Source organism: Pocillopora verrucosa, chromosome 8, assembly GCF_036669915.1.
Source record: "Pocillopora verrucosa isolate sample1 chromosome 8, ASM3666991v2, whole genome shotgun sequence".
Classification (NCBI taxonomy): Eukaryota; Metazoa; Cnidaria; class Anthozoa; order Scleractinia; family Pocilloporidae; genus Pocillopora; species Pocillopora verrucosa.
The window spans coordinates 5,499,533-5,515,176 of NC_089319.1; the positions used below are offsets into that span (position 1 = coordinate 5,499,533).

Below are 15,644 nucleotides of genomic sequence, written 5' to 3' on the forward strand. Positions count from 1 at the left end.
CCAATCACCTGAGTGAACAAAATCCCTTACCTATATAAGCCGCTCACAGCTATGAAAATAATTTCAAGCATTGAGTTTTGAATCAGTTTCAAGCCTTTTTTTTACACTTTTGTACCTCCTCGCTTCCACGAATTGAACTAAAAATGGCTGATGAAGAAGTTGCTGCTTTGGTTGTGGACAATGGCTCTGGTATGTGCAAGGCTGGTTTTGCAGGGGACGATGCTCCTCGTGCAGTGTTTCCTTCAATCGTCGGTCGCCCAAGACATCAGGGTGTGATGGTTGGTATGGGTCAAAAAGACTCGTATGTCGGCGATGAAGCTCAAAGCAAGCGAGGTATTCTGACTCTGAAATATCCCATTGAACACGGTATCGTAACCAATTGGGATGATATGGAAAAGGTAACTGAAATTGTAATTATCAGTTAAGTTACAGGGAATTTCATTGAGTTAAGACAAACATTATTTGAAATTTCAGATCTGGCATCACACGTTTTACAACGAACTTCGCATTGCTCCAGAGGAACACCCAATTCTACTGACAGAAGCTCCTCTAAATCCAAAAGCCAACAGAGAAAAGATGACACAGGTAACAGTTACAAATTTCTAGTGATAAGAATCCAAACTAGCTTTTGCTTTGATTCATTAACCGTCATAAATTTGAATAACTGTGATCAAGATTTTCGCTTTGTTTTATTGCATAATTCAGACAAGTTTTAACGTAAATTGTACAATTCGCTTTTGAGTTAGTACATGAGAATATAAACAGTTTATAATCCCTTGGTTAGAAGGAAATACCAGTGTGGCAGCATGTTTGTCGTGGAAATTTGAAGTTTTCTTTTCTATTCGGTTCGATATCGAGAATTCCAATCCACCATGATAACATTTACACCTGTTAACGTGAACAAAACTGTTTTCTTTTTAACGTAACATCGTTGTTTTCATGGAAGTCCCAGACTTGAATGATAGGGGGAGTAATAGGGTGCGTAGGGGGGGGGGGGGGGGAGGTGAGGAACGGATAGAATCGCGGCAGAAGAGACCAGAACAACAAAATTGAACTTCTAAGCATTACGTGCACAACAATTACAGCAAAGATATTCCGTCAAGGAAACCTCCTCCCCACAACTGATTTTTCTAATTGTTTTTCCCTTCCTCTTCCGAGAGAGGAATTCCAAAAGAGAATGATTTTTCTTCAGCGCCTTATATGGCTAAAAATGTTGCCTATTACAAAAAAATCTTTAATTGAACGATATCTCAAGGAAAGAAACATTAGTTTACATCTTCGCGGTCGCTTCAAGTTCTGAAATCGAAAAGGTATTTTCATTTTTTTTGATTAAAATGATACCTATTTTAGTAGACGGTATAGAGGTGTGCTTGTAAATGAAGGCGACTTAATGCCGTATTTACTCGAATAAGCACCCACGCTCTTATAAGGGCCCTTCCCCAAATAAGCACCCCCTCCCCCTGCCTTGGTCACAATGTTAAACAAACGCCCCTTTCAAAAAAGTGCCCGCCTCTCTCTTACTTACTTTCTTAATAATAGTAGGAATACAAAGAAAACCTTTTTCTATTGCCACTTTAGTTAAACTGTTTGAGCTTCAACTGCACCGGAATCAGTTCAGGAGAAAAGTTCATTTTCCGTTAAGGTCACTTCCAGCTAGTTCGATCTCCTTGTGCTTAAAGCATTCCTTTTGTGCATAGTCTGTTCTTTTAATTTTGGCTTATTACTACGCTAACTTTAAAAGCCCCCCTCAGTCGAGGAAATACGGTAATGCATAATGCTTTACGCATACCCTCCCCCCGCAAGGCAAAACGGAGGCAAGGTGACGCTTCCGTTTAACCTGGGGGAGGAGGGGGGGGAAGGTACGGCTACACAAAGGCTAAAATTAGGTATTTTTCGATATCAAGCATTCAATGAGATGAATCTGATATTTTCTGGGTTTTTTTTCAGATTATGTTCGAAACGTTTAACGCGCCAGCCATGTATGTAGCTATCCAGGCCGTGTTGTCTCTCTACGCCTCTGGCCGAACAACCGGTATCGTCTTTGACAGCGGTGATGGTGTAAGTCATACAGTTCCCATCTACGAAGGCTACGCTCTTCCCCATGCCATCATTCGTCTTGATTTGGCTGGCAGGGACTTGACCGATTACTTGATGAAGATTCTGACGGAGCGTGGCTACTCGTTCACCACCACAGCTGAGCGCGAGATTGTGCGTGACATCAAAGAGAAGCTCTGCTATGTTGCCATGGATTTTGATCAAGAAATGCAGACTGCTGCCTCAACCTCCAGCTTGGAAAAGAGCTATGAGCTTCCTGATGGCCAGGTTATCACTGTTGGCAACGAGCGATTCCGTGGACCCGAAGCCTTGTTCCAACCCTCCTTCCTTGGAATGGAATCCGCGGGCATCCATGAGACCACATACAATTCCATCATGAAGTGTGATGTGGATATCCGTAAGGATTTGTACGCCAACACAGTGTTGTCTGGTGGCTCCACCATGTTTCCAGGAATCGCTGACAGAATGCAGAAGGAAATCACTGCTCTGGCTCCACCCACAATGAAGATCAAGATTATTGCTCCACCTGAGCGTAAATACTCTGTGTGGATCGGAGGGTCGATCTTGGCGTCACTGTCCACCTTCCAACAGATGTGGATTTCCAAGCAAGAATATGATGAATCTGGTCCCTCCATTGTTCACCGCAAGTGCTTCTAAGAAGTATTTGGGAATCTCACTGCACCAAATCTGTGAAAAAATGGGATCAGGAGCGCACTAATGGCTCCTGACGGGAGACATTCTTTCCTTCACAGTTCATTTGTAATTTTCTTGAATTTGAGCAGTTGTTTGTCATAAAACAAAAAATTAAATTCCTCTTTTCTTATGAGTTTTCTTTTCCGAGTTCGTCACTTATGTTTTTACTAACTTGGCGGAAATCAAGCTGTAACCCGTGAGTGATCCGAACGTTTTGACACCCAGCGATGTGAGGTGTTTTACGAGGAGTGCGGGTTCGGATATGATCGGGTATCGTAGCATGCGCAAAGTTAATAGGAAGGGGCGAGGAAAGGGCAAGTATATTTGCTTACATTCTGTATCCAGTTTCAGTTTTAGAGCAGTGTGAAATTTTTTAAACTTGGGTCATATTTTTGATGAGTTTGTTCTCTAGGTGAGAGTAAGGCTAGCGTGCAAGTACAATGACAAGCACTTCAATGCAAACGTGGGCACCATAAAATTCATCAGCAACCCATTCTTAGAGTTTTTCATATAGCATTAAAGAAATGTATCAAAGAAAAGCTCTTACATCGTTTAATTAAACTCTTTAAAGTGTTGCTCAACTAAAGGAGAGCTGAGTCCTGAAACCTTGGATCGCTTGCTAACGACCGTGTTTCAATTTACTTTGGGGAACCCAGCGTAACTGTAGCGGTAAATTTTCACAAATACGCCAAATAAAACAAATAAAGGGACCTGGTTATCCCGGAAATGAGTTCTGGAATCATTCTAAACAGCATTATCTCGTTTATAAGTGCACAATTTACGCAAATCCAGGGCGTTTTGATCGAGACGAGAAAACCAGGGAAACGACGCCATGAACTTGTTGGGGAGAACGACAATATCCCGTTCTGATATGAATGCAAGACTACTTTCAAACCTCTCGCCAGCTCGCGATGCGCAAGGTTTCAAACTTATTTGCTGGCGAGAAAACGCTCTTACTGAAACGCTGAAATGAGGGCCTCTCTCGTTAGCTAGAGTCAGGTTGAAGGGATTTTTAAATTAATACCTCGGATAGGTCTGTTTGAACTTTTGATTTTCAATCAGACAAAAGATTGGGGAAACATCGAAATACAAGCAGCATACCATTCAAACCACATGTCAACAGGGAGTAGGCAACGTTTATTAACAGTCATCCTCACCGTCAACTTTCTTGGAGTTTAACGTTTAGGTGTTTTTCTTTTCTTTTTTTTTAGTTTCTTTTCGTTTTCGTTCACTTTTGTTTAACGCACCTTTCTTTGAAGCAGGTCAATATTTCAAATTGCAAACACTTTTCGTTGAAGCTTCGTGGTTGGAAGCCTGATTAAAAGGCAAAGACGAGATATTACCTACAGAGTGACGTAAAATAAACGATCTCTCTGCGGTTAAATTATCAGATCGAAACAAGTCATGGAATTTAACAATGGAAAGGGGGGGGGGGTGGGCAGGGGAGGGAAGAAACTTTCCTTAGGCCAAATTTTCATGCGAGGCATGCCGAGGCATGCCGAACCGAAAACAAACAACTAAACTTCTTACAACAACTGCGAGGTCCGATCTTACAGTGAAATGGAGAAACTGCTTACTGCTTCAAGAGAGCTAATAGTCAAAGCTCGACTTTGGTCTGTTGAACGTAAAAACACGGTTCGTATTTTACGAGAGTTAGCGGATGATATATTGAAGCATCACTTCAATGTCAACGTCGCCAAGATTGCTGGTTCGTCTTCTGCGATCGGAGGGTTCGCTCTCGTTGCAACCGGTTTTGCTTTGGCGCCTTTCACTTTTGGATCTTCCGTCATACTTTCAGCTGTCGGAGGGGCCCTATGTGCTGGAGGTGGTGCAACAGCCGCTGGTTCTGGTCTTGTGAAAAGGAGGATTATTCAAAAGAAGCTTGCAATTGCTCAAGAAGCCATGGAGGCTGATCAGAGAGCACTTAAACCTGTCCAAAAGCTTTTGGGTGACTTAGACCGTGAAGTGTCCAAGATAAAGAGCACGTCATTTGGTGAGCTCAAAGATCGCATCTCCTTTTCTGGAAGCGTCGTTATACTGATAAAAAACCTCGTGGATTTGGGCAAAAGCGCAAAAGCTGGTGCAAGGGTTGCTACGATAGCTGCTGGTGAGGGGATAGAGACAGCTTTTAGGGCCATAGGAATAGGAGCAAACGCTGCTCGGATTGGCTTGTTTGCAGTCAGCGCCATCTTCTTTCCTTTTGATATCTACACTCTGGTGGATTCCTCCATACAAATCGATAACGCTCGTAAAGAAAAGAGAGAGAGTGAACCCGAAGTTGTTAAGATGCTGAAGGGTTTAGCGGAAGCGCTGGAGAAAGAAATGGATGAATTTCTTGGAACTGTGAACGACATCGAAGAAAGCCTGGACAACTCAGTCTTCTAAGGTGTGATGTGTTGCCAGAAAAGCTTGTAGTATTTTGAGACTGAACTTGTTGATTATAGAATGAAGAACTTGCAACCGATTGCACCAAGCAAATTATGAAAATTACATTTTCATTTATAAGTTAGTCTGTTTGTGCAGGAAGATAACGTGATTGCGGATAAAAATTTAGGACAGATAAGAACGAGTCAACTTTTCAAAGGCTAGCCCTTCTAAACTCTTTGTAAAGAGTAGCGGAGTGTTTGTACTCTCACTGTGTTAGCAGTAACCGTCAAATGATGACTATCACACTCGTAACCTTCCATTCCTTTCTTACGCACTGTTGCGTAAAACTCCTTGTCAAGTTTGTTCGAGGTCTCCAGTTCGTAAGTTTCACTACATACTCTCGTCATAGCCGTTTTTGGAAGCCTTCAAGATTTTTAGCCGGTAGTTTGTACTTTGTTTGGTGTTTTTTTTAATGTATTCTTCTCCAAACTATGAGTGAAAACGTTCTTACTTTCTCCTAACCTGTCCGCCATTTTGGTTTTTTATTCTATGTAAACGCAGTTACAATGTGTGAAATGCATGCAGTATAATTCGGTAATTTCTAGTGAACAATAGCTCCATATTTATCAAATTTAATGATCGATTCTCGCGTGTCATGTAAGGAAATCTTTGCCCGGCAAGTTATCAAATTTGATTTATAAGGCTAAAAATGTTACCGGTGACAAAAACATCTGTACTTAAAGTACTCAGGGAAAGAAACATAAGTTTACATTTATTCGATTATATTGATACCTATTTTAGTAGACGGTAGAGAGGTGTGCTAGTAAATAAATGCGACTTAATGCTGTGTTTCCTCGCTCTTTTTTAAGCGCCCTCACAATGTCGAACAAACACCCCTCCCAAATAAGTACCCCCTGAGGAAAGAGGAAAGAGGAAAACCCTATGAAACTTGGAAAGGATGTATTTAACTAAATTGCAAAAGCAAACTTGACAAGACCAATTTGATTGAGACGTTTCATAAGGTCCAACTCGCGTTGCATGCGTATTCTTTCTTATTTCGAAATATCAATTCTCCCAAGTTTACGATTGCCACACGTTATAATAATTGTTGGATGAAATTTAAGTGTAGATTCAAGCCTTTGTTTATCAGTCGCTCAGTTTCTCAATTCTCACTTTCTGTGTGCTTAACATTCTATCAACAGTGTAAGGAGAAGTTCGCTTTTGAACACGCGAGGGTACACCTGTGAGTCTTTCTTATAAACCTCTGCGGTACTCCCATTTTGTGGTTAGGGAAAGCGACGCTCGGTTAGAAAATTTCAATAATGGCCAAAATTTTTTTCCTTCAATGGCTTTTTTCTTCAGGGCTTAATGAACTAAATGCGATTTTTAGCCTGTTTTCCACAGTAGAAATAACGTTCTCGAGGTATATCTAACTTTTAAAGTAATTCCTTAAATTATTCGAATGTTGTAATAATTCTTCCGTAGATCTAAGTTAATCAGTGATAGAATTTTCGATTAACGGCTCTGAAGCAAAATTGGGAAAGAAGGTCCTCTTTTATTTCCATATTTGGTTTTAAATCGAACAGGGCCACAGGCCCTCAAAACAAAAATAACATGATTCCTCAACGTACGACAAAAGGTTATTAGTTTGGTGGAATTCGGCGTAGCGTTAACTCTTGACAGGTAATTGACACTCAAAAACTTTGTGGTTTCTGCTGTCTCAAATGTAATTAATATTCACGAAACAAAAATACGTGTTGAATAAATGAAGGACTTCAGATCGTGCAAAATGCCCTGTTCCGGCCCACAGCTGACTCGCCTTCACCTAAACGAAAAATATTCTAGAATAACCATTTTATAACTTCTGCAGCTGTAGCTTTATCATGGCGACTGCTGTAGTTATGAATGTTAAATTTTAATGATACCGTATTTCTTCACCTATAAGCCGATTTAGACTTAAAGGCAAGACCCAAAAAGTTAGATACCTACTAACAGACTCGTATTGTCCAAAAGAAAAAGCAAAACCATCGGCTATAGACCGAGAGCGAAATTCCTGATTGTAACCGGCCATTTGAGTGAGCGAACCTTACGGAAAACATTGGGAAATGGCTCAGTGAACACAAAATGATAATAAACACAAAAGAAAAAAATCGAAGATGTAAATACTACTACGCGACTGCAGAAACACAACAATACTCTCAGTTGCTGTAACCTGACAAACGTTTCAATCGAGTATCTCTTTTGTCACTGTTATTCTCATCATGCCAAAAGCACGCCGCTCTTCGTGTACTATGGCTTTCAAGATAAAAGTTATCGCGGAAGCTGAAACTGTAGAAAAAAACTCAGGAATCGCTTGAGATTATGGACTTAGCGAATCCATAGTGCGACGCTGGAGAAGTGACCCGGCGACTATTCTTTCTTGTGAGCATAACATGTCTGCAAAACGTGCAAAAATGGGCCGTTTCACTCCCAAGTATCCCGAACTAGACGAGCAAGTGATGGAGTGGTTTTCACAGGTGAGATACCAAATATTTCATTTGTAATGTGAATTGAGTTGAGTAAGATCGTCTTTCAATGAGTGGGAAGCAAAGAATCTAATTTGTGGTCAGAAATGCGTTGTTGTCATGACAGTTTTAGAGCATGTCACGTAAAGAGCGCTGCAGTCACGGAATTTACGGTCATTTTGCATTAACATTACATTTGTACTTGTTTTTGAATCCCAAACCCTCGACTATAAGCCGAACCCCGTTTCTCGTGAAAAAAATCTTCCAAACTTTTGTGTCAAATTCTGAAAAAATCGCTCGGCTGATAGGTGAAGAAATACGGTATCTACTTTACAAGTTATAAATAACGGGTTTGTAGCCATTTGTTTAAAACGTAGGATAATCTATATCACCTGACCGGAAGGAAGAACGTAGATGAAATGCTTATCATATCGGGGTGTTTATAACAGCGCGAAGTCTTTTACCTGGTTTATTACCTCAGTGAGTGCTGAGACTGACGCGGTGCGGGTGCAGCCACGAGAAAGAGTTAACTACAGACTTAAGGTAAAGTACAAGTGTATATCATTACACTGTAACAGTGGTGTCATGACAAGACAAGTACTCGTGCATCGCGATCAAGCAAATTATATATTTCATGCAACATGTTAAGAAACCGAATTCCGCTGATTTCTTTCCGCATTCTATGCCTATTACAAATAGCCTTTAGTAGGAATGGGCACCTGAGGTAGTTTGCTTCCTCCAGAAGGGCTTTAATTCTAAGAAAAATGGGAAATTAAGTATTTTACTTTCGATAAGGTCAAAATACCCAAATTTGGTCAATTCATTAAACAGAACCACCTTGTATCAATATTGGTTTCCTCAGAGAAATATTTAGTAGAAATGTTTTTAAAAGTTCTGGTAGAAGACAGAATTTTGTTTCCACATAAAGGTTTTTGTCAAGTCTGTAAGACGCGGAAAGTTTTCAAAATAAGATATTGCATGTGCGAATTTTTGTGTTAGTCTGAGAACAATATATTTCCGTAAGGAACAATAGACTGCTCGATAAACTGGCGAGCAACGTAAGCGAATAAAATTTTAAAAGCAAAGTGGGGCTCTCAGTTTTGGCGCATCTCTCTTCTGTCCAAAGTGCCGCACCGGAAAAAAGGGGAAAGTGGCTTTTTCAATAATGTAAAAGATTTCAACCAGAGTCAACAACAATTGCTGTGTCTAATAGCTATTTTGATTTAAAGCCACGATGACAAAAACCTTTCACGATCTTAACATTTTCTTTGCATAGAGTGAAATAACAAAATGGCGGCCCACCCCAGGAGACTGTTTGATTCCTATGAGCACAATTATATTGGAAAGATTATCCAAATGGATGAACTAAGAGTGCTTACGCTCCCAAATGGTGTGGAAATTGAATTTCAACAAATTATAGCCCTTGCTGGAGATTTTTATGGTTTACCGAAACAACCAATCATTGATCCTTCTAAAGGACAAGACGAAGAAGACTCGGGTCGCCAGCAGCGCTTCAGGGATGCATACAACACTCTGGCACGCGCACCGAAAGATGAGTTAATGAAGGAGCTGGACAAACTGCTGGCCACATTAGAGAAAGAAAGCGAAAATGGTAAAACCATTGATGCGAAAACATGGGACGAAATCACTGGTGGTAAATGGCTCGGTCCCCTGCCAGTGAAAGAGGGTAGGATGCTGCAATTAGCTGAAAATAATCACGACCATTTTCTTCCCCACGCAAAGGACGCTTACCTGACTGGCCATCAGCTGGCGATTGACAAAGCACGGGAGGCTGGTTACTATCGCGGGGGTGATGAAGATGAGCGCAAGAGGCTTCTTCACGAAGCATTTTCACTGGATGCATTTGCTTGCCATTTCCTTACTGACAGCTTCGCAAGTGGACACATAAGGTGAATAACATAACGTAACATCACATCACAGAACATCACATAATATAACATTACATAACATCACATAGCATCGCATAGCGTGACATTTCATAACATTAAAATTTTATAATTTAATGGTTTTATTAGTGCATACGTCTTAAACCTTTCTTAATTTGCGCTTTAATTTTATTTCCGCGTACATACAGTTCTAGTAGTACCCTGATACCTTAGTTCATTAATATTTAGGGGTATTGTGCCTTTTATATTAAAGGCGTTTGCTTCGATTAAATTTCTATATTCAGAATCAGACCACTTGCTGACAAATCTCTGCTTTCAGGACACCGAGAGTTGAATTGGGCAATGGAACTACCTCTACCAAAGTTGGCAATTTGCTTTGTAAGTACATGCACGATGAAGATAACAAGTATGGTCTGCGTGTCACAAACAAGAGAGGAGACAAGTGGATTGCATATGGCGATGGAAGGCTTCTTCATGAAGAGAGCAGGGATAATCTAAAGATTGTAGCAGATACTGTTCAGAAATCAGTTGATCAAGTGTACGACGCTTATACAAACCCCAGCAAAACTCTTGATCATGCTGTGGTGACCGACCTGATACCATTTGTTGACCAAGATGAAAGAAACAACTCTCCCTTGTTCCAAGTGAAAGATGGAGAGCTGCACAGGAGATCAGACATCAGTGATCTTCAGGACAAAGAAACTGTTACCAACTGGTGGGGGCCAACAACAGCAGTTATGCTACAGGTTTACAATCCGAAAAACCCTGCGATTTAGACATGCAGTTGTTCTTAGTGATTAATGAACTTGGCAATAAGTTGCTGGAATGTTTGTTCCCAGTTTTCATGTCTTCTCATTGCTTTAGTAACTCATTTTAAGGATTACATTTGCAAAAAACAAGCAATCTAGCCCGTTATCATGATAGGGTCGATTTTTTTAGGAAAGAGGACCCAGGAACTTCACTGTGTTCAGTATTCACGGGAGATTACACTGATTACATTGATCATAGTAGTAATAATATCAAGAAGTGATTTTGGAGTTCTATAAATTGTGAGTACAACCAAGCAATTGACTGCATAGTCATGTTATAAAACCGGATTTTTCCTATTCTTGGGTGTCATGACGTGAGTTGAACAATTACGATTTTGAAGAAATTGTGTGTGTGTGTGTGTATGTGTGTGTGTGTATGTGTGTGTGTAAATTATACAATTATCATTTTATTTTTCTGAGGCCACTTATCAGTGGTGGTAGTCCGTTTTGTAAGATATCTAAGTTTCTTTAGCTTTTGAATTGTTAAAATGTAAAGAAAGGTTAAAAGGAACGATTCACAGTTGCAGTTATTTACCCAGTGAATGAATGATAACAACGATGGCAGATTAATTCCCGAAGCGCTTTCCGAGTTTCCCGATCCCTCTCCTACTGCTTTCACGCTTACAAAACAGGAAAAATCAAAAGGAGGAAGATACAGCTGTTTTGAAACGCCATTTGACGAAGGTAAATCTGCTTTTTGTTCGACACTTTACATATCAAAACAAAGGAAATTTTTTCCTCTTTTTGATTCTGGCGGTACATTTTTAGTTTGCGCCTGCGTAAAAGAGATATCGCCTGAGACCCTTCGCTCGGTCGTGTTTTGATCAAAAACGCCTTGTTAATTTCACGCAACCGCTCGGAGAAAAGGTAAAAATGACGAGGGAAAAACTTTACCTTCAAGTTAGAAAATTAGCGAAATAGAAAGCCACAATATTTTAGTTTAATATTTCAGAGGTACATTGAGTGCTTTTTCCGTAGAGAATCCGCACGATGGTAAAACATTCGAAAATTACGCTCGATTTGAGTGGGGTGTTGAAGTGGGCGTGGTCACTACATTCATGTCAAGACTATTTGTACCCCATGAGTTTGATATGGATGTGGTGGCAGATTCAAACGGAAGGAAAAATAAATATGATCCTCATCTTGACAGGGACCTTAACCACAGAAGTTACCAAAATCCTTACACATTGGGCGATAGCCTACCAACGAATTGGAAGAACTTGGAGGGACAGAAGCTCTTGACTGATAACTGGATGACCTTAGCCGAGAAGAACCGGCTCGTTGCTACTGACGACACTTATCCTTGACCGCTTTTCTCTCCGCTCTCCTTTCTATTTGGAAAATTTTCTTTTCGTCATCAGAATTTGATGTGAGCTCGTCAGATAGATACTTGTTGTCTGTAAGCCAACCAAACTCGCACAAGTCAGCGAACTTGATGGTCTTTCAATACTAAAGTAGTACCTTTTAGGGCACGTTTCGCTTTCTCAAAGGACGTTCGAAGCGCCATCCAACTTACCGAGGACTTGAAATTCCTGATTGAGTTCTGTTGGTTTCCCCTCCGAACATGTGTAGTTCTCACGGTTTGCTCAACCGCAGCACCATTACTTTCAGAAAAACTTGGACACCATATTCCCACCAATAGTGTGGCTCCATTTTCTTTGGCCTGACGAAGGGCTGATGCTCGAAACGTCAGTATTTAAACTCTTTACGGTGGCCAATTTACGTCATCAACTCAGTTGATAATACTTAGATGCCCAGGTATAATCTCCCACCGACGCAGCACCACAGTTTCTTTACAAATTTACCCCCTTTGTTCAATAATATGCAGCCATTTTGACCAAGCATGCTTGGTCAATAAAGGATTCATCATATAGCAAAAAGATTTCGCTTAATTAAGATTCAAAAATTAACTTGTTTATTTCGAGAGACGGGAAAGAAAGCCAACTGCTTTTGGGGCACAATAAACCCACGAGAGTTGTTTATGTTTTCCTTATTTTGACTGTATTCTACCGCCTTTAGCGACTGCATCGCCAAGTCTTAGGAATTTTCTTTCTTGTGCGGGACTAAAGAGGGAAATCCGAAGCGGGCAAGATGGGCCCATCTCGCCCGCTCGGGTAGCCAATCAGAACACAAGATTCGCTTTCATATTGCTCACGGGCGCCGCCAGCGATATATCATAAAGGCTTCAAGAAAAGCTGAAACTTGCACTGAGCCCAAAAGTAGAAGCATAGTTGACCACGACGATGATAAACTCCTTCTACTGTCCTTACTAATAAACCCGCTGAACTAAGTCACAAGCACTCTCGGCTCGTGTCACGATCGAGCTCACTTCAGACATGGGGGTCTCCACAGGCGATACTCCAATAGATCCAATCACAACCGCTGACCCTGCTGAACCTAAAGGTAATAGGCCCGGAGGGATGTAGGTGAGGAGCTGATTACGAAGTCACCCTTGCGGATGGCTTTTGATTTCTTTGCTGAGGCATGGAAACAGCGCATTGGTGACAGCTGTGAAGAAAACCTCGGACCCAAGGCTAAACTGATTCTGATTGATCATGCAACATTTGAATATGAAATCTATCTATTACTTATTGCTGTATGCATCGGCAACAAGGGGCAAATCCTAATACCAAGGCAACAAGAAACTAAAAAAAAAACGGTTAAGCACGAAAAGAGGACAAGAGATGCCAGAAAGCATACGTCAGAGAGAGGCTGAGGTGTGAACATCAAAGAGAGGCTATTGAGGTTTTTTAAAAAAAAAATGGAATCTGATGCAGTTTCACAGGGAGTTAAATTTCAGAAAGACGACGACATGACCCCAAACGAAGGGGAAAGCCAAATAGACCTTGTGACTTGCACCACGCAGTTGACATGCAGTATTCGTCAATGGTCTGTAAAACGCCAAGAAACGATTGAAACATTGCGAAGCCTGGCAGATGAACTTATGGAACATTACAAGAATGTTCACATTGCCAAGATCTCGGGCTCATCAGCATCAATCGGAGGCTTTGTTTTAGCCGCTACGGGGTTCGGTCTCGCTGCTGTCAGTCTTGGGACTTCACTGATTCTATCTGCGGTTGGAGGAGCGATCTGCGCCGGCGGAGGCGCTACTGTGGCTGGTTCCAGCATTGTACAATCGAAAATTTTCAAAACAAAGCTCGCGACGGCGCAAGAAATCATCGACGCCGATCGCAAAGCACAGGAACCTGTGCAGAGGCTTTTAGATGACCTTTGTCGTGAAGTATCCAAAGAATCGTTTAGCAGCGTGAAAAATAGTCTCGCTTGTAATATAAGCGTCGCCTTGTTGGTGAAAAACCTCGTCGATGTGAGTAACGGAATAAACATGACCGGCGCTAGTGTGGCAACGACAGTGGCAAGTGAGGGTATGGATGGAATACTCCGATCTATAGGTATAGCTGGAAACACCGCTCGGATTGGAATATTCGCAGTGAGCATTGCACTTCTCCCTTTGGACATTTACACTATGGTAACTTCCTTTACGGAGATTGACTCCGTTCGAAAAGGAAAGAAAGAGAAGGAGCCAGAGGCGGTTAAAAAGTTAAGAGAGCTGGCAGATGATTTGGAGAAGGAAATGAACGAGATACTTCAAGCTGTCGAAGAATTCCAGCGAAAAAAACCTCTATGACTTTTATTTGAGGAAAAATATAAACATTACAACGCAAAGGCAAATCTCGTGCCAGCGGCCTTTATAGTTGGTACGGTCGTAAAGCTTAAGTTAAACATCAACCGACACAATTTTGTAATTCGTCGGTTTATTGCTCGAGGATTTTTCAATCTGGCGCCATTAGAAGATAGGAAAAATAGAAAATGATGAACAACTGATAAAACAGTAGATTGCGAGATGATTTGGCTTTCGTCGATGGAATCGATTCATTAACGAAACAAAAAATTACGATCATACAATTTACATTTTCGACTGAAGGGCACCCGTAGTTGTCACGTTGCTGCGGTAACCAATGCAAAAGGAAAGAATTTACGGCTAAAAGAATAACTGCGATTTCGTGAGGGTAAAACGAAAGGATTCGTTTGTGGATAATCTATTTATTAATTGTTAAGAAACAAAAAGTGCGAGTGTTTTAGTATTTAGATCTATCAATTCACCTATCCCTGATTACCACCTGTTTGAACGTCATGTTTTAACATGCATGAGTGGTAGAACTGTCACTCAGTCGGCTACCTGCCTAGCGATTTTTGGGTCATTACAATTTCAGATTAACCACTCCCGGCAAAAACTCATCTCCAAAATAGCGACTGGAAATTAAACTACTTGGTATCAACTGGACCTGAGATCGACGAAAGCCTAAAAATAAGTATTCTTTTGCTGGAAATCGATCTATAAAAGATTCCATGCAGCCTTATCTTTGGAATTGCGCCAAATTTTTTATACGTATTGTACTTATGATTTACTTTCTTGCAACGAAGGTCATTTTTTCTTGTTATTATTTGTTTGTTTTTGTTTGCCGTTTTTTAACTCGTGAATTGCGCGCATGCGCAAGAGCGAGTTATAGATACGATGTGGGGAATGGCATTCGCTCGCTCGATTGGTCGATTCCTGTAAACTTTTTTTAGATTTTAGGCTTTTGAGTGCATTTGATAGTTTTTGGCGAGCAATAAACAGACGAAATGGCGACCTTTGTTGCTAAGAATAGTGGTGGGGTGAAAAAGAAGCCAATGATAATCTTAAAAGAGTTTTTTTTTCGTTTTAGTTTCAACAAGCGGCGCCAGCGACTAGCAGGCATGCAAGGATTCACACTGAAATAACAGAACAACCTTCGTTTTTCATAATTTAATTTACAGTCCTTGAACTTGAAAACAATCCGAAGATTCATTGAAAATATCACTTACTGCGAAGCGCTCGGAGTTTACAGATGTTCAAAAGTTTTTTCTCTGAGATTGAGGACAAAATTGATCATTACGTTTCGTCGCGTGTATTTTTCCTGTGTGAAGCAACAGAAGATGCCGACGACTGACGAAATTACAAGTTAACACGAAAATCAAATAACACCTAAACAAACAATTTTTTAGCTACCGATTTTCAGTGAATTTTTAAAGAACAATTTTCTTTTAAGTTTCAAGACAATTTGAAGATTCAACATACATACAACGTACTAAAATGCGAAAGTTACATACCACAAAATTGATAAATAGGCCTGAAATGAAATTCTATCTTGTTATTGATGGTACGTTGCCTAGCACGTGACTTAAATCTACCCAGGCGGAGATCCAAGATGACGGTGGCAGGCTTGGCTTAGTTATATCACTCAAAACTCGTCCCCTTTTTTCTCATT

General features: G+C 40.7%; 5 protein-coding genes across 5 annotated transcripts in view; all 5 read left to right on the forward strand.

Annotated features, from left to right (window-relative positions):
* Positions 1-10,528, forward strand: part of LOC131796996 (cornifelin homolog) — a 63,923-nt gene extending 53,395 nt beyond the window's left edge. The window contains exon 5 of the mRNA XM_066170932.1: positions 10,519-10,528. The gene's annotated coding sequence lies outside the window, so the exon portion shown is untranslated. The remainder of the gene's footprint in view (positions 1-10,518) is intronic.
* LOC131797168 (actin, cytoplasmic-like) lies at positions 81-2,868 on the forward strand. The gene is made up of 3 exons (XM_059114791.1): positions 81-398; positions 475-585; positions 1,948-2,868. Exons 1-3 carry the CDS (start codon positions 144-146, stop codon positions 2,710-2,712), a joined length of 1,131 nt encoding a protein of 376 aa, XP_058970774.1. The 5' UTR covers positions 81-143; the 3' UTR covers positions 2,713-2,868.
* LOC131797589 (apolipoprotein L3-like) lies at positions 4,248-5,964 on the forward strand. Its single transcript, XM_059115228.2, has one exon. It carries the CDS (start codon positions 4,309-4,311, stop codon positions 5,131-5,133), a length of 825 nt encoding a protein of 274 aa, XP_058971211.2. The 5' UTR covers positions 4,248-4,308; the 3' UTR covers positions 5,134-5,964.
* Positions 7,806-10,512, forward strand: LOC131797627 (uncharacterized). Its single transcript, XM_059115282.2, has 3 exons — positions 7,806-8,162; positions 8,896-9,529; positions 9,846-10,512. Exons 2-3 carry the CDS (start codon positions 8,910-8,912, stop codon positions 10,300-10,302), a joined length of 1,077 nt encoding a protein of 358 aa, XP_058971265.2. The 5' UTR covers positions 7,806-8,162; positions 8,896-8,909; the 3' UTR covers positions 10,303-10,512.
* Positions 10,529-13,097: 2,569 nt separating the features above from the next.
* On the forward strand, positions 13,098-15,005 carry LOC131796683 (apolipoprotein L3-like). Its single transcript, XM_059114296.2, has one exon. It carries the CDS (start codon positions 13,148-13,150, stop codon positions 13,979-13,981), a length of 834 nt encoding a protein of 277 aa, XP_058970279.2. The 5' UTR covers positions 13,098-13,147; the 3' UTR covers positions 13,982-15,005.
* Positions 15,006-15,644: the final 639 nt, after the last annotated feature.

Coding starts and splice junctions, on each gene's coding strand:
- LOC131797627 (XM_059115282.2), top strand. CDS start 8,910: ATGGCGGCCCACCCCAGGAGACTGTTTGATTCCTATGAGCACAATTAT. Junction 9,530..9,845: donor TTCGCAAGTGGACACATAAG/GTGAATAACATA, acceptor CTCTGCTTTCAG/GACACCGAGAGTTGAATTGG.
- LOC131797168 (XM_059114791.1), top strand. CDS start 144: ATGGCTGATGAAGAAGTTGCTGCTTTGGTTGTGGACAATGGCTCTGGT. Junction 399..474: donor ATTGGGATGATATGGAAAAG/GTAACTGAAATT, acceptor TTGAAATTTCAG/ATCTGGCATCACACGTTTTA. Junction 586..1,947: donor ACAGAGAAAAGATGACACAG/GTAACAGTTACA, acceptor GTTTTTTTTCAG/ATTATGTTCGAAACGTTTAA.
- LOC131797589 (XM_059115228.2), top strand. CDS start 4,309: ATGGAGAAACTGCTTACTGCTTCAAGAGAGCTAATAGTCAAAGCTCGA.
- LOC131796683 (XM_059114296.2), top strand. CDS start 13,148: ATGACCCCAAACGAAGGGGAAAGCCAAATAGACCTTGTGACTTGCACC.